Source organism: Glossina fuscipes, unplaced genomic scaffold (assembly GCF_014805625.2).
Source record: "Glossina fuscipes isolate IAEA_lab_2018 unplaced genomic scaffold, Yale_Gfus_2 59, whole genome shotgun sequence".
NCBI lineage: Eukaryota > Metazoa > Arthropoda > Insecta > Diptera > Glossinidae > Glossina > Glossina fuscipes.
The window spans coordinates 3,757,809-3,779,514 of NW_023998431.1; the positions used below are offsets into that span (position 1 = coordinate 3,757,809).

Sequence of the window (21,706 nt, forward strand, 5' to 3'; positions counted from 1 at the left end):
TCACAACAGCTGTTCTCATAAGGAGGAAGTGTTCTTTGTTCTTCCCACCTATGCCACTGAAGAGAAAACAGGAAAAATGCTTTCTGAACAGATTCCACCAACTGGACATAGCAGCAGCATATTGGTCTGATTGTCAGATATGGGCTTTCGCAACACACTTTTCGCGTATAGTTCTCAACGTGGTGGTTTCTAAGAATTCCGAGCGGATCATGTTAAAAACTAGAAAACGATTCAAATAGTTCTCAAAAAAAAAAAAAAAAAACCGTTCACACGCATTCCAATTTTTTAACATATCCATGATTATACTTAGGCACCTGATCGTATTTGTCGTAAAATCACAGCAATGTTACAAGTCACAACCAATATATTTTCGAATAGTTTTCGTGACTTAACAGCCTTGTTTGACATCGATATTGATATTAGAGAACTTGGTTATGCCTATTGTTCCGGAAAACTAAATTTGTTACAAGTCGTACGCCATGTCCTTTTATAAAGCTACGATTTGTGTCCCACATATACAAAGCGATCTAACATCTATAATAAAAAAACTTCCTTTGCATTCGCACTCTTTCGAAATTATTTCAACATGCGAATCGAAATAAAGTGAGAAAAAGCTTGTAGAAGGTTTAGGCATTCATTCAAGTCTTATTGTCGAAACTTGAAAATCTTTGTGATGAACTCGAAAGATACACTTTTTCATTTTGGCTATGAAAAAGTTTCCCAACACTGACAATGATTCATCATTACGTATATGAAAAAAATCACAAAAAAAAAAAATTTTCTTTCTTGACAAATCTCTATTCTGCATATACGTAAAATAGTTTCAACAAGTGATCATTTGTTTGCGAGCCACCATCAAGTCAAGATTTCGGACATTCATCGAAATGAATGAATTTGAAAACAACTTTTCTACAATCTCATTATAAGATCTACACAACCATCTGCTGAACATACTTTTCATCACAGATTTCATCACATTTGCGTTGTTGTTTAGCTACCAAAAATGAGATTTGACGGCCAAATTATATTTAAGTATATATAGTAAAAGTATTAAACGATGGCTACAGCGTAGTTATTATCGGGAGGCAGTTTAGCTGGTAAGAATTTAAAGCTGAAAAAAAAAAAAAAACTTAATCTACATGTTCGCGTATAGAGAAGTACGATGAAAATTTTAAAAATATTGCTTTAGAGTGTCTGCTTGAAGAGTGTTTGCTTGGGAAAGTTCAGCTTCTTACACAAAATGATGGATCGAAGAAGAACTTAAGTAGCACAGGGTGCAGAATAGTCAAGCGGACGACATCAGCTTGTCCGATTAGAAAGTTTCAATCGTCCGTCTTTCTCGATAAGGAGTGTTTGTTGGATAGAAAGCAATTAATGCCGTATTAATCAGTTTCGCAATGACCCGTACGTTTATCCATTGTCTGGCCATTTGCCTTTATTTACAAAACATATATTCCCCTTACACAAAAAGCGGCGTGCAATGTGGCACCCGTTACACAAAGATGTCTGACTTTGACTAGATGATTACAAAATATTACTTGCAACAGTGCAATCATTTCCATATAAATAACCTTTTTAAATTAACTTATCAGAAAGCCCTCCATATTTCTGTCAAGAGTACTGTTACGAAATATTTTGTGTGAAATTCGAATGAAAGGAATGAAAATTGCTGCGACTGCACTAAGTGTTGTTTTGAAAAAATGGTTAAACTTTTGGAATGCGCCAGAGACAAGCTTTTCTATTATAATTTTTCAATAACTTTTACCATTATTCTGCAATCGTAGCGCCACAAAAATATACTACTGCCTTCCTTATTCCCTTTCCACGAAGAATTTTTGATGGAAAATTACGCTTCGGCTGCAAGTGGCAAAAACGCAAGTGGTGGAACTGCGCAAAAAATGGCAAAAAACTATTAGTTATTTTAGAGTCGAATTTATAATTAACAAACTTTTAATTTCTTGGTAGAAGCAAAAGGGATCTCTCGAATCGCTGTCAACTTTGCATCTACTCAGCACTCGTCGTAATGAGCCAAAGACTTTTTTGCGAACATAACAAGCGAGACATTAGACTGTGTAATGTCCCAGTGAAGATCCATTCGTTACAGATAGTCTTTTCGGCACGCCCGGGGAAGAGCTTGAACTCGCAAGGAAAATGTCTCTTTCAGTTGATGCACTTTTCCCAAATGTCCTTGAGCCATTAAAGCATCTGTTAGGCAAAAAAAAAAAAAAAAAACAATTTTCTTTAAATAGCGTTGTTGCCTCTTAATAATTTACCCGCATATTATTCGGACCTTACATTATCTTTTCTGCCCTCGCCAGGACATTGTCAATAAACACTTAAATTTTTAGCCTGCTAGCATAAAAATTTTCTTCACAACAGCGATGTCGAACGCTGTTTGCAATGAAGTGCTTGCCTTCGAGGTTTTTATTCTCAAGAGAATTGTAAAAATGTGTGAGAGAGGACGCATGATTTAGTCCAAAATTATATAATTTTTTTATTTAATGTAGTCTTTAAGTTATTTATTTTTTCTTCATTTAAATCATTCAGCCCACTTTTACTCTCACCGCTTCGTTTGTGTGCTTATGCTTATGCTTAAACAATTTTTGTGCTATTAAATTAACAAACTTAACGAAAAGATTAAAATGGAATATAATTTGTTTTTGTTGGAAACTAATTAAAATATCGAACGGAGTTAAGGAAAATATCTCATCCCTCAGCTAAAAAGGAATACATTTTGTAATTTTGTGGTTAGGTCTTTTCTGCGATCATTAGAAAGGAAACGCCCCCTCTTAATTAAAACTTTTCTCTTCTCTTAATCTATATGGAAGAGAATTTTTAATTTTCTGATATTATACTTAAGATTTTTCTTTTGGTTTGTTGGACGAACGCGTTGTCGCGAACACATGTCGTCTTAGGATCGAATTATTTATCTCAATACCTTCAATATTGGCAAAACGTTGTTCGTTTTCCTTTTCTTTTTTTTTTATATTTCAATTCAAGGAATAGGTAGGGGATCTTGCTCCTCTCAACGAATCTTCATAATTTTGAAATAAATTTGCTAACTGTGGGGGTCAGACACCTAAAAGACCTCCGCTGTTTTAATATTTCCGCAATGACAAGACAAATGAACTCATTCGAGTCCGCAGTTTTTTTCGTATTCTCATAAAGTAGAGAAGACGCGAGTAATGCTGGGACAGCCTTTGCTATTAACGATGTCAGTAAGTAAATAAAGAAGTTGATGGTGAAATGTGTGAATAGACACATGTTGTGTGTCTATCAATGCAGTTTTTCTAAAATTAAATGTCATCCACTTCCAAAGCATCCAAACAAGTTTCGAGACAAAAAAGAAGCAATCCAATCAACCAAGCAGCGGACTGCCTCTCGTTCTGTCTCGGTTGGTAGGGTTTCTCGATTTCGGTGCCTGTATTCATTTGTATTAAAATTGCGAATGTGCAGCGAATCTGAAAAGTATCTCCAAACCTGCCACTTTTCACTTATTTTACCTGATCGGTCGTCGAGCGTAATTAAAAATGGCACTCAATGTTCAAGGCTCCCGCAGCACGAAATCCAAGAGTAAGCTATTTATCTGGGCTTGGGTCCCAAAACGAATTGATTTTGATAAGAAGAACGTTTTATATTCAAAATGATCGCTTCTCGTTAATCTAAGACTGCGAATAGTTACCATATCTCGGGTGCGCACATCCTAGCAATTGCTGGATTTGTGCTGAAGGAATTCTAATCGCTTTACTGACAAGCGAGAAGAGCACGAAATCGAAACGATTTTTATGAGTACAATATTAAATTTGTTTTTTCTCTCTCCTTTTGAAGTCTTCAACATTTAGGTCAAGTAATTTATGGCTTTTGAGATGTTTTTATGGCTTTTCACAACACACACGAACGTGAATGTGAACAATTTTATTCCAACTCGAATATAAACCATTTCTTGGTTTTGTTATGCTTAATAACTGTGATCCAAGGTAAATTTTGTCCATTGTCGCTATTAAAATTAGCCCAAATATTCAAATTAGGTAGAAAAAGTTTAGATTGAAAAACTTTCTCGCACAATACCACGAGTTGTAATAACTTGATTTATTTTCTCTTATTTCCTTTTTTTTTTTAAAGTTGTCACATATTGTGTAAAAGTCTCTTCATTACGTATTGATGACAGACTGCAACCACAAAAGTCATTCGAAAAGTTTTTGTAATGCAAAAGTTGCTTTAGTTGTTTCATCGCAAGTTAAATACGTGGGTATGTTAAAAATTTAAAAATAATAATTAGTAGAAAAAGTTTGAATTAGAAAGTTTTTGATTAAAATTATTTTAAAAAAGGAACAAGAGCAAGAACTCATAATATACTTGGAATGAAGTTTTCGATACTCCACCTACCATTAAGGACATGTTTAAACCTTCCTTATTTTTTATTTATTTATTTTTTTAAAATTATTTGAAAACCTTCGAAATGTCGCCGTGAATTTGCTAAAAAAGCGTCTGAGGACAGACAGCATGCCAGAAATCACATGATAGTTTCATAGTCTTGTTTACTTTATACCTAATAGCGAGACTTCTTGAGAAAAAAATGTGGAATATGTCGTGCAGATTGAACGCGAAATGTTTGTTCATGAATGAAATGGTTTTAGTTTTACCAGGTTTTTTGGTGCAGAAATACATTGAATGCATAATTTCATGAAAATTACATTAGTCTTTAATATATCAATATGAACGATCTATCTATCTTTATTCGTGAACATAAGCGGTGTAACCATTTTATAATACGTTCGACTCTGGCAGCGGCTGACGAGAAAGTCGTCATTCGGGTTTTTGCTCGTTCGTTGTCGATTCAAGGGTCACTGATTGCCCCGTAAATCATCCCATTCTGCGTCGTACTTTTTCTTTTCTTTGGTCACCACATAGCTACCTAAGCACTATACTCTCTATATACTCATATTATAATCTTTATTCGGTATTTACTTGCAAGTAACAATTAATACAGATTCTCGTCTACACTCAAGCATAATTTTTTGCATTTACATTAAGACGAGTTGTAAACCCTTTCAAATTTGTTAAGAAAAATGTTTTATTTTTTCGGAACTTTTTTGCAATTATTCGACGTAGCGATGGATCTGATCTGTTTGTAGGCTGATTCATGACCGATTTCGATTAGGTGCATTTTATTATCAGCAAGGAAAATCGGCAAGTATATAAAAAAACGGGACGGGAGGAGACGGTACGGAAATGTAATTAAATTACAACGACGATCAAGAAGGGTTATGGGGAATAAGATCATAACGATGGAATTTAATTACCGCTGTGCTTTGAATATTACGGGTTTGCTTTAACAAAAAAATTTTTTTATTGTTGTGCCCACTGATCGTGTTTTGCTATTACATGCGATCAAATAGGTAAGTCAGTGTATACCCGAAAAGAGATGCGGTTATTTCTTCGTAGTATAAATTTGACACCAAGATCGATATGTTGCGATAACTGTTGAACACCTTGACATCTAACAGATAGCGTAAAGGGAAAGATAAAACTTATATCTGATAGATCAGCGAATAAGTAAAATATCTAATTACAATTGCCACCAGGTAGTGTTCATTAAAAAGCATAGGCATAAAAGCAACTCAGCGCAACTAATCCGACTCTATGAGAATTTTTGCATTCGTACTGACGAACGAAAGCTTTCCTGCGTAGAGCTGGTACTGACTGTTCTCTTTGAAATTGCGTTTCAAGTGCTATCTGATTATATAATGACAGTGAGTTTTCATTAACTATAAGTACGTGTTAATTCATCTATCGGTTTATTTTTAATCCTTACTTATGTGTACGATAATCTACTTATCATAATAGCCGCCTTAACTTCAATGCTTACAAAAGCTTACGAAGGACTATTGCGCACAAATGGGTAGAAACTAATAAAAATCACCAAGAATGTAAGATTAAAAGAGTAAGTTGCTCACGGTTTGATGCACTGCAAGACGTGAAATATAATAATCTCAATGTATAGCTACGGAAGGGATAGGTTTAACGTAACCTTAAAAGCCGCTCATGAATTGCAAGCAATTGAAATCTTAAGAGTTCACTTACAGTTCAACGAAATGCACGCACTTGTGTATATCATCGCACCCTCACCTATCTAATGCATGATTTGTTATCCATCATAGCTATAGCTAGATACCGACTTATACACGGATTCGGTTCGAGCAACTACAATTAATTAAATAAAAATTTAGTCAACATGTCATTTACATATTCGCTCGTACATATAGACATTAATTCATTAGCATAACACTTGTTTCCGAAGTACGCCAGAGCATTGTACTTGTGTTGTCACCCATACTTACAACAATTCACAACACACTTTAGCGTATCATGAACAAGTAGGAGATGTTTTTTTTTTTTTCATTTTTATTTTATTTTTATTTTTTTTGTGATGATAAATAACTTAACACTGTGCGATAGGCAGAGTTTCCATTATATAGCTGACGTTGTGTTTTTGTGGTTTACTCTCTCATATTGTATGTGCATGCATACGCTCATGTTTGCATACGTTCATCTATCTCATTTACAAAATAACTATTGACAAACAATCTCTCTATCTCTGTCTGTCGATAAATAGATAGACATTATCACATTTGTCATCCACCAGCAAAGTGTTGCAAATGCGGAAAATATCATCAGCGCTAACAAAAGCTTTTATCAGTAGAGTATTTAAAAAGATTTGTGTAACATTTGCATTTGTCGTTGTCACAATCATAATACAAATTTAATGATCTGTCTGTACGATTATAATAATACAATAATAACAGTAGCGACAGATTCATGTGAAATGCTGTCGTTGCCGTTTTACAAGTATTTTAATAAATGACAACTGACAGCATAAACGTGGCGATAATAAATTAAATGTTTTGGAAAATGTTTACAAAAGCAAAAAAAGATAGTCGTCAGTCATTCAGTAATAAGAAAACAATATTTGACTTAAGACGAATCTCCGATAACGAGTTAGGATTTTATTAACTGTTTTATTTATGTCAGCTAAATTATTTGAAAACTATTTGTAAAGACATTTTAAAATTTCTTATTCGAAAGTCCCCTTCCGCTTTTAAACTGGACCCAGTTTTCGATTTCGATTCCCACTTTACAGAATCTATTCTACACAATTACTCCATTGAAATCATCACAAGTAAACAACATTATCTCAGGGATGTGGAAGTATTCCGAGGCATGGGCGAGATATTACATTTGCAAAGAGATAAGCAATGCACACGACTTACGGGAAGGTACTGCAATGAATTTAAAATACAGACATAATTAAACTTGATAGCTTTACGCCAGACATTGTTTATTGAATGAGGTGCTTCAACACCTTCGTATGCATTTTGAACTTAATCGTAAGCTGGTGTCGCGTACATTTTTAAATGTCAATGAATGACCAACGGCCCTAAATAGAAAATAAATAAGTAAAATAATAAATTCGCAGTTGCTTTCAGTTCAGTTGGCATTTAACAATTTCTACATGTATGTAAACTTCTCATGCATTAGGAATGGGAATTGAATATCTTCTATCACTTATAATCAATTATAATGACCTAATTAATACTTACGAGACTGTCTCGTTTTCTTTTTTTCGTGTGCACACGCTTTGCGCATTTCACGTATTTTATAAATCAACCACATATACGCACCCGTGTTGTGTCCTTCTATGCTAACTAATTGACCGCAACGGCAATTGCAAACCAACGAAACACAAACACCTACTATTTCGCCTCTTCATAATGTGTGACGACAATGGTTTTCTTTTCCAGAGCGTCGATTCCGACGTTGGTTCACTAAATATGAATTCAACCGAAAATGAAGTTCCTGAAGTGGAATCATCCAGTGAAATAATGGCCGATGATAATAAGCCAACAAACTCGAACGATGAAAGTTGGACAGACGTCAACTTGAATGAGGACACTGGTGTGCAGTCCAGTGTCAGTGGTAATGGTGGCACTCTAATACAGGGTGATATTAGAATGCACGACCAGCATACAGCGCATCAACAGCATTTGCACGCTTCACAGCAACAACATATAATTAATGAACGCGGTGATAAACCAGATTCAGAGATATCTGTTGTACGGGTACCAGATAATTATGCGGGAACAAGTGGCCATTCTAGTAATTCTGCCAATAATTCTGTGGTTACATCGTCTCAAAGGGGTTGTCGTGCCGATGATTTGCCTATGAAACCACCACTTGTAGGTCATTTGCCTTTGACTACGCCGTCACGTGAAGCTAGTCTTACGCAGAAACTTGAGATAGCTTTAGGTCCGGTGTGTCCTCTTTTGCGTGAGATTATGGTGGATTTTGCCCCTTTTCTTTCGAAAACCCTAGTGGGTTCGCATGGCCAAGAACTATTAATGGAGGGAAAAGGTTTAACTACGTTTAAGAACTCTCATTCGGTAGTTGAGTTAGTAATGTTGTTGTGTTCGCAAGAATGGCAAAATAGTTTGCAAAAGCATGCTGGTTTAGCATTCATAGAACTCATTAATGAAGGCCGATTATTATCACACGCGATGAAAGATCATATAGTTCGTGTAGCTAACGAAGCAGAATTTATTCTCAACAGAATGCGTGCTGACGATGTTCTAAAGCATGCTGATTTCGAATCACAGTGCGCTCAAACATTGCTTGAAAGGCGTGAAGAAGAGCGTATGTGTGACCACTTAATTACAGCCGCCCGCCGCCGGGATAATGTTATTGCTAGTCGTTTACTTGAGAAAGTTCGTAATATTATGTGTAACCGACATGGTGCGTGGGGTGATGCTAGCGGTAGTGTTCAGAAGCAAACTTACTGGAAGTTGGATGCCTGGGAAGATGATGCTCGACGTCGTAAGCGTATGGTTCAAAATCCCCGCGGTTCCTCACATCCTCAGGCAACGCTTAAAGCTGCCATAGAAAACGAAGGACCTGAGGATGCTATTCTACAAACTCGTGATGAATTTCATACCCAAATTGCCGTTTCCCGTGCCCATCAAGCCAACCAACACACTGCCGACCTACTAGACGACGCTGAGTTGCTCATCGAAGACCGGGAACTCGATCTGGACCTTACCGGCCCCGTTAATATTAGCACCAAAGCCAAACTTATTGCACCTGGCTTAGTAGCTCCTGGCACTGTATCTATTACGAGTACTGAGATGTTTTTTGAGGTGGACGAGGAACATTCCGAATTTCAGAAAATTGATCCTGAAGTTTTAAAATACTGTGATCATCTACATGGCAAATGGTATTTTTCAGAGGTACGAGCAATTTTTTCGCGTCGCTATTTATTGCAAAATGTAGCCCTGGAAATTTTCTTGGCTTCCCGCACATCCATATTGTTTGCTTTTCCTGATCAGCTAACTGTGAAGAAGGTGATCAAAGCTTTGCCGCGTGTCGGCGTAGGCATTAAGTACGGTATACCACAGACCAGACGAGCTTCGATGATGTCGCCACGTCAGTTGATGCGCAACTCGAACATGACCCAAAAATGGCAACGCCGTGAAATCTCCAATTTTGAATATTTAATGTTCCTTAATACAATAGCTGGACGTACATACAACGATTTAAATCAATATCCTATATTCCCGTGGGTCTTAACCAACTACGAAACCAAAGAATTGGACCTCAGTTTGCCTTCCAACTACCGTGATCTATCGAAACCTATTGGTGCCTTGAACCCCTCAAGGCGGGCCTACTTCGAGGAACGCTACGAAAGCTGGGAAAGTGATACCATACCACCGTTTCATTATGGTACGCATTATTCCACTGCTAGTTTTACTCTCAATTGGTTAGTGAGAGTAGAACCATTTACCACAATGTTCCTAGCTTTGCAGGGTGGTAAATTCGATTATCCGGATCGTTTGTTTTCATCAATCTCTTTGTCGTGGAAGAATTGTCAACGTGATACCTCAGATGTTAAAGAATTAATACCGGAATGGTATTTTTTGCCTGAGATGTTTTACAATTCGTCAGGGTACCGTTTGGGTCATCGAGAAGACGGTACCTTGGTGAATGATATAGAGCTGCCTCCTTGGGCTAAAACGCCTGAAGAGTTTGTGCGCATCAACCGCATGGCTTTAGAATCGGAATTCGTCTCGTGCCAATTGCATCAATGGATAGATTTAGTATTCGGGTATAAGCAGAGAGGACCGGAAGCTGTACGTGCAACAAATGTTTTCTATTATCTCACTTATGAAGGCAGCGTAGACCTGGAAGCTATTGGGGATCCAGTAATGCGTGAAGCTGTGGAAAATCAAATACGTAACTTCGGTCAAACTCCCAGTCAACTGCTAATGGAACCACATCCGCCTCGCAGTTCGGCAATGCATTTATCCCCGATGATGTTTAGTGCCATGCCTGATGACCTTTGTCAGATCTTGAAATTCTATCAGAATTCACCCGTTATACACATTTCAGCGAATACTTATCCACAGCTTTCTCTACCATCGGTTGTGACTGTGACAGCGGGTCATCAGTTTGCAGTAAACCGTTGGAACTGCAACTACACCGCCTCCGTCCAGAGCCCCAGTTATGCTGAATCACCACAATCACCAGGTTCGATAAAACCTCTGACCATTGATCCAGTGTTGAGTAAGTTTAATCATTTATTAATATAAAGTGCATAGTATGACCAGTTTCATTTTTCTCTTGCAAATAATTCAGCTGTTCAGAATACCAATCACAACAATCCTATGAATCGAAGACATTTGGGTGATAATTTCAGTCAGATGTTAAAAATACGTTCCAATTGCTTTGTGACCACCGTTGATAGCAGATTCTTAATAGCATGTGGATTCTGGGATAACAGTTTTCGCGTATTCTCCACTGAGACAGGTAAGTTCTTAAACGACTATATAGATAATCGATGGTTTTGTTATTTATTCAATTCCAGCCAAAATTGTGCAAATCGTTTTTGGACACTTCGGTGTAGTCACCTGTTTGGCTCGTTCCGAGTGCAATATTACTTCGGATTGTTACATAGCTTCTGGTTCCGCCGATTGCACAGTGCTACTTTGGCATTGGAATGCACGAACACAAAGCATTGTCGGAGAAGGGGATGTGCCTACGCCGCGTACAACTTTAACGGGTCATGAACAAGCTGTCACGTCCGTCGTAATTAGTGCTGAATTAGGTTTAGTAGTTTCTGGATCGACAAGTAAGTTTTAAATTCTGTTTAAAAAGCAAAAAAGGCCTTTTCTTTATACACCATTTAAAGCAAGTTAAAGATTTCATTTGCATTTATATCTCAATTTTTTTTTTAAATTCTTCTTTTCATCCTACAACAGATGGTCCTGTTCTCATTCATACCACATTCGGTGATCTCTTACGATCTTTAGATCCTCCTTTTGATTTTAATTCCCCCGAACTAATTGCAATGTCCCGTGAAGGTTTTATTGTAGTTAACTACGATAAAGGTAATGTAGCCGCTTACACCATTAATGGAAAGGAGTTGCGCCATGAAACTCACAATGATAACTTACAGGTTTGCGATATACTTTATTATATTTTAATAACACTTATAGCAAGTTCAACTTGAACTTGTTGAAAATAAAGTATAGTCTCATTGAAACTAGTTACGATACATTAATAGGTTTACGTAATGCTGTAATCTAATGCAAAACAACACATCAAGAACAACCCTTTACACAATCGAAGTCTGACAGATATCTAAACAAAGAAATTCTTAATCATTATTCATCTTACTACATTAATATTTTATATGGCTACCTGGGCTATCGAGTAATGACTACTATGCTCGCTCAAGTTTATAGCAATGAGCCGAATGAGACTGTTGAAAATAATTATTAATTTGTATATTGAGGCCGTTAAGTAACGTTAGGAGGAATAACGATAACAAGAGATCGAATAAATATGTATATATATAGTCAGAGAAACTTTCATTTATGATCATAACGGAAGAAAAAATTGTGTATAACATTCCATTTACAGAAATATCGGAAAGAAGAGCTTCGTCACGATATTTACGGGTTCGGATTATTCGCTTCTTTTTTTTTTTAAACAGGAAAGAAGAAGTTACATCCGCCTTAGGACATATTTTTGTTAGCTCGTATACGAGATTTGATTCAAAAATAGAACGAAGTTTCATAAATTTAATATTTAAATCGTACGTAGTACATATTCTTTTATTTTGCACGAGCAGTTGGCTCTTTATAATTTGCGGCGTAAACTGAAAGCCCTATCCGCATACTCTGCCTTATTTATGCAAATATATTGTTAAATGTGAATATATACGCAGAAAACGGTACGTGATTTTCAAACTAAAATGCATTATCAATGAACGCACACACCATAGGCTATAGATATGATTAAATCGATTGCAATATTCGCACCGGTCAAGGATGTGCATATGTTATGAGGTTTCCGCGGCACAATTTCCTAAAAATTTAATGCATCCCAGTGGAATTCGGAAAAGGAAGTGTGTTTTCGCTTTCAGTAAATATCTGCAGAGCTCTTCGTAATTAACCGTAAACACAGACGGACTTCAAATGATGGCCTTTCAAAATAAGGTTCTTATATAGGAAGTGATCGAGAAAGCAGTCCGATCCACAATGTTTTCAATATCGTTCATTCTTGACCCGAAGCACGCCGGTATAATAAATTTCGTCAAAATATTTCAAAAATTACGACCTGCAGGTTTTTAACCACAAGAAAAGAAGATAAACAAACAGACAGGTTGACAGAGAAGCTTAAACGACGATGTAAAAAAAGATGGTTCTATTTCATGTCCTTATGCCTTCTATTTCATGGCCATATATTAATACACAGTTCTTACCTTCAACAATACTATCAATCTTCGGAAGTGCTGAATGCCCCTTTTATTTTTTTGAACAGACTTTTACCGCGTACTATTAAACAGTCAATCTAAGATACTGAAATTTTGCATAACAAGGAATCATATGTAACAGAAACATTGAAAAAGTTAAAAGTTAAAAAAAAAATTCAGGGTAATCTAGAAGATGGAGGCATTTTGCAATTTTGAAATATCTCTATATATATATGTGTGTCGTAATATTTAAGTATGCGATGTTTTAATTGTTTCCATATTTTTGTATTCCTCCGCTTAGTGTATGTTATTATCGCGTGATGGTGAATATCTGATGACAGCCGGAGATCGCGGTATAGTTGAGGTGTGGCGAACTTTCAATTTAGCCCCACTTTATGCCTTCCCCGCCTGCAATGCCGGCATACGTTCACTGGCCTTAACACATGATCAGAAGTAAGTGTATTAGGGATTGACCTAATTTTGCTTATAAATAAGAAAAGGAATGGATCGATTGTAAGCTAAACTTAAGCGACTTTTCTCATAAATATTTTCTTTTTCTTTTTTGTTTCTTTTTCTACATGCATTTCAGGTATTTGCTGGCTGGTCTGTCAACTGGTTCAATTGTCGTCTTTCACATTGACTTTAATCGCTGGCATCATGAATACCAACAACGCTATTAAATAATATAAATGAAAATCTAAAACAACAACAACAACAACAACCACAACAAATTACAAATTACTTTCACTTTATTCCCGTAGCAGGCCAAATGAAAAGTCAAACGCGATATTTAAGGTATGAAAACAAATTTTATAAAAATTAACAAAAACAAAGAAAAAAACAAAAAAAACAAAAACGGTGACATATTAATATTTTTTACAAGGCCCCCTAATAGCCCTCTTTTTAAGATTCAATGCCAAGCACCTTACAAAAGAAGAAAGGAAAAATGGTGTTAAGGTTAAATTAAAATTAAAAAAAAAAAAAAAACAAAAACAAATAGAAATCGCGAGAGAAGAAAATACATACATAATTTAGTTGAATTCTTAGCAATGTTGAGTTATTTTTCATAGACTTTTTCCCCCTTTTTGAAAAATTAGCGAGATGATTAAAAACAAACTTTAATTAGTAAAGTTTTAGACTAGGAAACAATCCTTTACTAAGTAGTTTAGAGACAAAAAAAAAAAAACAAAAAACAAACAAACAAAAAAAAAAAAAAATGAAAACAACAAATTGTTGTTTATTTCGAAAACATTTTTTTAATATTATTTTTATAATTGAAAAAGTACTTATTTCAGTTCGTTAATAACAAGTTCAAAATATGAAAATAAAAAGATTTAGTACTAAAGCTTATTTTAAATTAAACAAAAACGAAAAAGTAAAACAAACTAGAAACCTAGGAGAAAAGAATGGATTTACAAAATAATTTTATTCATAACTATTATGAAAACTAAGCGGCCAAAAACAAGAAAAGAAGAAAGAAAGTAAGAAAGAAACAAACACATTCACGTAAAGTACTTAAATAATAATTAAATGAGAAAATAAACAATAAAAGATGAGCAAAGAAAGAAATTAGTAGCTTACAGTTTTTATCAGCAAAGCAGTATAAACAGCTTCAGTGACTTTGTTACGCGACTACGCAATCGGTTACGTTTCATAAAAAAGTACATTTCTTCTTTTATGTATTTATTTATTTTTTTTTTTTGAATTTTATTTCATTTTGTATATAGCAGGAAAAGAAACAAAAAAATTTCTAAATTTCTGGCCTCCCTCCCAGTGTGTAAAATAATTTCTATATTGCGTCCATACAAAAACCAAAAAATAAAAAAAAGGAGAAAACAAAGAAAAAAATAAAAAAACTTTTCTATATCATTAAATCAGAATACGTCCATTAATTTTTTATGAAATGCGTTTTTTGAAAACAAACAAGACAAAAAGCAAAAGAAAAAAAAAAAAAAACGAAAACAAAAAAGATGAAATTAAGAACAATCTAAAAAAAAAAAAGGAATGGGAAACTTTTTGTTGTGTACTTAAACCCTCCATAAAATAATTTTATTACTAATTAATTGATTATCTTTAAACGATATTGGTTGTTGCGGTTTATGTGTTGTGTTGACTTGTGTTTATTTTGAGGATTAGAGAGAGAGCTTAGTTGAAATCTTTAATTAATTGCATCATAGAATTAAAGGCAAAAAAAAAAAAAGAAAACATATAGTAAATAATTATTACTCAAAACTTAAAAAAAAACAAAAAAAAAAAAGTAAATAAATAAATAAAGAAAGTACACAAAGAAGAACGCATTCAACTTTCTAAGAAAAACTTACAAATAACAATTTATTAGAAGATATTCATTCATTCCAAAAAAAAAAAAAAAAAAAAAAAAAGAAGTGAAAATATGTTTTAACTACGGTAACCGTAGCGTAGGATGAATCTTTTCCACGCTATATGCGATTGTAACGCTGAAAAGTACTAGTACACTTGGTGGGAGATATTCTCTCACGTCTAAAAGATATATATTTAAAATATGGATTGATTGTTATGCCTATCGCTGTAGGATGAACGCATACGCTACTATTTCGTTTTGCTATTCACCCAAAAACATCTTGCGCAATAGCAAACGCTTTTTCTTAAAGCTCCTTATAGATGAGTGAGGCTGAGCATATAAGTGTACGTATATTTTCCTTTCCATTTCGACTACACTACACAGCAACTGTTATCCGTTATCCGTTATCATAAGGACCTATTATAGAGGTATTCTTCGATTTTTGAATACATTTTCAAATTGCAATCATCAAGTAAATTCAAAAATATTCTAACTTATCTACTCCATCTTCATCTCCATTTTTTTTTTTCATTTTTTTTTTTATTTTTATTTTTTTTTTTTATAATATAATATAATTCTTGATGCATTCTTTCTAATTAGAGACAGTTTTTATTATAATAAAAAGCGTTTATTATCATAGAAGTGTATGCCAAAAATCTGCAAATTTTCTTCTAGTCTTTGTTTAAATTTCTTATTTCCTCCTCGTGCAATTTTTCTGTTTTGTTTTTCTTCGGATATGTACATACATATAACTATAAACTCGATATAATCATATTTAAAAATTAGTTTCTATATATATGCACTTAACTGTTGTTACTACATGTATAGCACGTTACACTTAAAAAAATTTTTTTTTCTTTTTTTCCTCATAGTTGGCCGTTTAATGCGAACAAAAAACAAGAAAAAAATTCCAATAGGTTTTTTCCTCTTTCTCTTTTCTCTATTAGGGATCTTAGGAATGTAAGCAAAACTGATTCAAGTCTATGATGGATAAAGTTTTAGATTTCCTTCTTCCGGTAAACATAGATTTTCAAGTGAATAATCATACCTATCACTAATCCGGAAGATAGTCAATCATTATCAAGCGTGTTCAGTACGAGATAGCTTATTATAATGTTAACTTGAGGATTGAGAGTTGAACCTTAAAATTTGTCTAAAATCATTACAAAATTAAAAAATTTTCAAAAGTAATCAGAAATCATTATCGAATCAAGTATATCAACCCGAAACTGAATGTTAATTTTGTAAATTATCAATATATATTCTTGTTCAAAATTCGATTTCTGATAAAGAAATTTTTTCTTCCATCTTCGAAGTGGAAGCGCCCTAACAAGGCAATGAGTCATAAGGGAAACGTTGCTCAACGCGCACGATTTGATAGATTCATGTTAGTACTTCCATCTAAATAGAATAGAAATCCTCTTACGTATGTCGCTCGCTCAAGACATTTATGCCTCCATTCACCCATAAAATGTATTACAGTCAGTAAAGTTGCACATGACTAAGTAAGTCATCAAATGATATCAAGTCCTACTTATGAGGATTATTTTCCAATCCTTCTACAAAGATTTTTAGCTTTTGTATTTTCTTCGCTTGACAAGAAATTAATTTGGTCAGCTTTCAAAAAAAAAAAAATATATATATGCTTGGTTTAGCCAACAATTGATCGTGGACTTTGTAGTTTCTCCGAACTTAGATTTTGTTAGAAATCTTGAAAATATTACTTTGCTTGTATTGCGACAAAACACTGTAATATAATTCTCAGCCATAGCGTTAAGATTAGTAGCGATTAGGTTTAAAGCTTCATCCAGCTCCGTGGTGATCGAACTTTCAGCTCCCAAGGACATCACAGCCATGAAAGTTTTTTTATGGAAAATGGTGAGAAAATTAAATTTATTACATGATTACATGCCGTCACCTTTGCATAGAGTTTTATGCCAAAATTTGTCAAACCATTAGCAAAACGTTCGTCATTGCTGGCCACATTCCTTTCCAGGAAGTATCAAAAATATTAAGATTTGAAACACTAAGGAGATTTTTCTAAAATAAAAAAAGAACGGTTAAGTAAAACACGTCAAAATAGAAAAAAAAAAAAAAAATCATACAGCTCTAAACTGACGGGAATCCGAAAATAAATCAATAAAAATGACATTCGTGTGTTATTCATTGGAGAAAGCTCTAAAAATATGACATGTAAATGGCGAAAAGGTTTCCTGCTAATTAATCTGTCTTTCCTGTCTGCATGAGTACTCGAGCGGGTAATAGTCACGACTATCAAGTCAATGTTCGCTGGTTCAACTGTACTGTGCGGTAGATTTTCACTCTCCGGTCGTGCTCATTGATTAAGCCGTAACACATCCACTAACTTGTAACCAACCAACATTCTGTCTCTTTCTCTTTCCTCATTCCTTTCTAAGCGTCACAGTGTTCTACCAGCAGCAGATTTGCTCTGACTGATTGGTCATATTTAAACAAGAAGAAAACAGAAATTTGTTTACCTTCTTGAAATGCATGTTGATACTTATATCAAATCAGATAAGAAATGTGATATATTTTGAGTAACAATGCTTTCGAGAGTTTCAGTAACAACGCTCAACTTAACTATACTTATTTAATTCTCTACGAAATAACTTTTTCCATTTTTAACAAATCATATCAGGAAACTTCTATTCCAACACGACGGGTGCCCACACAGCCAGCTTGCAATCTGAATTTAAAATTATAGTGCCTTTGTCATTGTTAGATAATACTGCGGATTGCTCTCCCTTTCGCCCACCCAGAAGATCCCTTCAGCATCTATGAGTGCTGTAGGAGAGAGAAGCTTGGGCGATGATGCGATTCCGTGTCGCTTTTGCAAGTTTTAAATCAATACGCAACGACTCTAATTAGTTTTTTGCAATTTGAGTATCTTTTGAGTAAATCAAGCTGGACGGTTTCATCACAATTTCTTACGTCTTTCCTTTCTAACGTGATTTCGAACGGGTTTTTCCAAGATAAATATGTAACTGCATGTTCTATCTGTCATTCTGGACTTTCCCACAATAACCTCCTCCTTATGAATTTTGTTGCAGATACGCCTATTGTAGGTATGAAGGTGATAGTCGTGTGGGTCTCGGCACAATTCTTTTTTTATGACTGCCGAGATTGAACTCTTGCTGTTTACCCGTAATTACGCTGTAGCCAACAAAACTGTATTATGCTTTGCTGCGCTATATATATTGTATGAGGTAAGTTGGGTTGAGATTGTTTCTCGTGACCCGTTGGTGGACGGCTGTTAGTGTAGTAGTGTATGATGCATCCTCTCACGTTGCTTACAACATGATTTTGATGAACACTTGTTTGCCGTAGGCTCACAACTCAAGCAGTTGTAGTACGGGCACGCTGAACAAATCATTTCCCGTCGCTTATTAGTGTTGGCTTGTAGTAATCGATGATAATGATATGCACGATGTGATGCGTTGCATACGGGCCATTGAGTGCTTCCCACATTTTTGATAGCTTCTACTGCTTGTACGCCTATTTTGAAGGACTTCTTGATTGTCGTTAATAAAGCATGAATCAATCTGCCGTTCTGTGTTGATTTCACTGGCGAGTTTTCGTTGCATGACAAAAGGCTGTCTATCTTCGCCACAAATGAGTTGGATGTATCTAACATCCGTTTCATAGCTGCTTTCATCATCTTTTCATCAAAACACATCCAATTGCCCGCATATTGTTGCACATATTGGCTAGTAATTCTCAAGCATCATTGTAGTGGCTATCTGTCATGTTACGATCGTTGATGTTTTCGAAGTTTTCAGTTTTGGACGATCACAAATATTGTGGTTCTTGAATTCCCGGTAGTTTTCGATTGTCAGGTACCATGACTTCTCAATTTGCCAGTTGACACTTTCATCTTAATCAATTGTTATTGAGTAAGAGTATGCCGATTAAAGTTTCATAGTGTCGCTTTTCTGGAACACAACAATGAATCCCTTTTATGATACAGATGAGTTTCTCACTAAGTCTTCGATCCCGTCATACACTGCTAAGTACGTTTAGAAGGGTCGAACATGCTGTTTTAATGTTTCTTTAGTTTGACGACGAGACTGCTCGCACCGTTCCCACAATTTTCTAATGGTATTCGAGATATTGTAAGCTGTCTGTATTGTTGGTGTTTTTTTTCGAAATTTCGCACATGTTAGCGAACTTCTTCGAAATTGTATGCCGATCTTGGTCGATCAGCGATTTGACCTGTTATTTTATATACATATAAAAATAGTCCTCAAACAATTTGTTCACGTACAGTGAAAAAGTATATCACAAAACAAGCCTTATAGTTATAGCACACCTATCAAGAAAATAGTGAGGAGAAGAAAGCTGCAAACATGTTCTTATAATATTCCTCGCGGCATTAGCCAAGAAGAAGCCGAATTGTTGTGTTGACCTTTTTAATTTGGGAGAAAGTTCAACTGGGCATTTTTTCTTACAAACCAGAGTTTATACACGTTTGTTATTAGTTTATAGAAAGATGAAAAAAAAGAAAGCAACGTAACCAAAATGATGGTAAAAGAACTTTGACTACAGGATGCTTATTAGGCATTTTTAATCGTTAGGTGCGGGTGAGTAATGTGTGCGTAGGTGTTAAGCCAAAGAAATGAATACGCATTCACCGAATTTGAGTGTTCAGGGCTATTTTACAGTGTGTGCTGTGTACTTCACAGTATGTGTTCTAAAACAAGAAAAAGAAATGTACAGTGCCTTTTCGTTTTTGTTTTTAAGCCAAATAGCGGCAAAACATCAATTTCCAGAGGGAGCTCCGGGCTTGTTGGTTTCGTGCTTGATTTCTGGATTGATTTAGTCTTATCCATTTATCCGTCCGTCTTTCGCTTGCCTTTGAAATATTCAACACCACAAACATTAAGACAGTGAATAGGAATGTGTCCATGTGCAGGGTGCGTCGACTAAATTCAAGAATACGGACGATCTTTGAGTGCAGTCTTAAAGGAAAATAAAAGATACAGTAGCCAATAATTTAAGACATGGAGAAATCGTTTACCGCAGGGAAACAGTTTCGCTCGATCGTTCGATTGCAAAACATTTTGTATCGTTTGCTTCAGGCCGTTTACATACATACATACTTTTTAAAGTGAATATTTACTACTTGTGTCATTGTGACTCTGTTGTAGGTGAAATACTTATTTGAAAATATTGAGCGTAAGTTTGTGCGCTAAAGAAAATTTTGGCTCTAAATATTCCATTCTGCTAAATTCAGACCTAATGAAATAAAATGCCCTTACGACTAAGGAAGTTTTCTACTTTCAACTACAATAACTGCAAATCAATTATAAGCTTTTTTTTCTCTCTTTTCTCATTTCTACTTATTCCATTAATGGGGGTAGCGTTAACAAGTTCTTACTAGAAAAAAACAATATTTTATGTTTGAATAAAACGCCGGCAAATTTATCTTTCAAAAGTCACAAATCTGCTCCTAGAAAATTCAGATCCCTACTGTTTGCACACATCGCGATAAGTTGATCTTGTAAGTACAGTAAATGAAACTTGATTAGTTTATGGTAAGTTCACATTTTAACTCCATCGCTTACATCGTTTAGGGAAAATTTGTGTTTGTCGTGTGCAACTTACAATTTTTTATTGATAACCGTGTTTACTGATTAGCATAGCCCAACCTGAAAATAAATTCCATTGGTTAAGTGCTTCTTGAAATTACTTCCATTTAACGTTTACGAATTTATTTTGATAGAGTTCGTGCTAATATTATTTTCATTCACTCTATGAGTAGGGTCTATAATTATAGTCATGAAGGAATCAATATAATCCAAGTTAAGAAGCAAAATATGATATCTCTTGTTTACTTCAAGTCTTACTGTTAAAGGCCATTACTCACTTTTGACAGTTAATAATTTTTTCATTCACTATTTTGTCAGTAAGTAGGCCCTTAGAACGTCCAGCAGACCATCGTCTTAAGGGACGCCAGGATAAGGATGATCTCCAACGCTTTAAATTGCTGGAAATCCCTCTTTCAAAGCCCATAAATAATTCCGTATTTCAAAATGTAACAAACGAGTTTTGATTTTTTTAAGTACCTCTTAGGGACGAACGCCAATGGTATCGCGTATTTAAGATCTTTCCGACAAAGTAAGGTTGATAGTGATCCCGGAAATCTGCTCTTTTAACAAGGCAAATACGCTTCTAACCTGGCTAGCTTGGTATAGAGTAACAACAATTTGTATTGTTTTCCTCATGTTTGTACTCTTTAATGATGTCTGCTTTTTTTTTTTTTTGTAAATTTCTTTGTTAAAATCAAATCAGTTCAAATTATAGTTCATGCTATATAGGTAAGCTTACCAATAAATAAATACACAATAAATAAATAAATATAATTTATTGTACATAAAATTTAAAACCAAGGTGAAGGATTGGCTTAAATATATTTATAAAATAATAATAATAATAATAATAATAATAATATAAAAAGTATTAAGAAGTAACAAGTACACTTATAGTTTTCTGTAAATAAAAAGCTTAAAAATAAATCAATGAAGTTAAGTAAAGTCAAACAACTAAACGTGAAAAAA

The 21,706-nt window shown here is 34.7% G+C and overlaps 1 protein-coding gene across 1 annotated transcript in view; it reads left to right on the plus strand.

Moving 5' to 3' along the window:
- Positions 1-14,009, plus strand: part of LOC119637433 (neurobeachin) — a 166,297-nt gene extending 152,288 nt beyond the window's left edge. The window contains exons 29-34 of the mRNA XM_038033451.1: positions 7,803-10,614; positions 10,687-10,857; positions 10,916-11,179; positions 11,310-11,506; positions 13,110-13,261; positions 13,398-14,009. Of these exons, the coding sequence (XP_037889379.1) occupies positions 7,803-10,614; positions 10,687-10,857; positions 10,916-11,179; positions 11,310-11,506; positions 13,110-13,261; positions 13,398-13,488 (3,687 nt within the window). The 3' untranslated portion in view covers positions 13,489-14,009. The remainder of the gene's footprint in view (positions 1-7,802; positions 10,615-10,686; positions 10,858-10,915; positions 11,180-11,309; positions 11,507-13,109; positions 13,262-13,397) is intronic.
- The last annotated feature ends 7,697 nt before the right edge of the window (positions 14,010-21,706 follow it).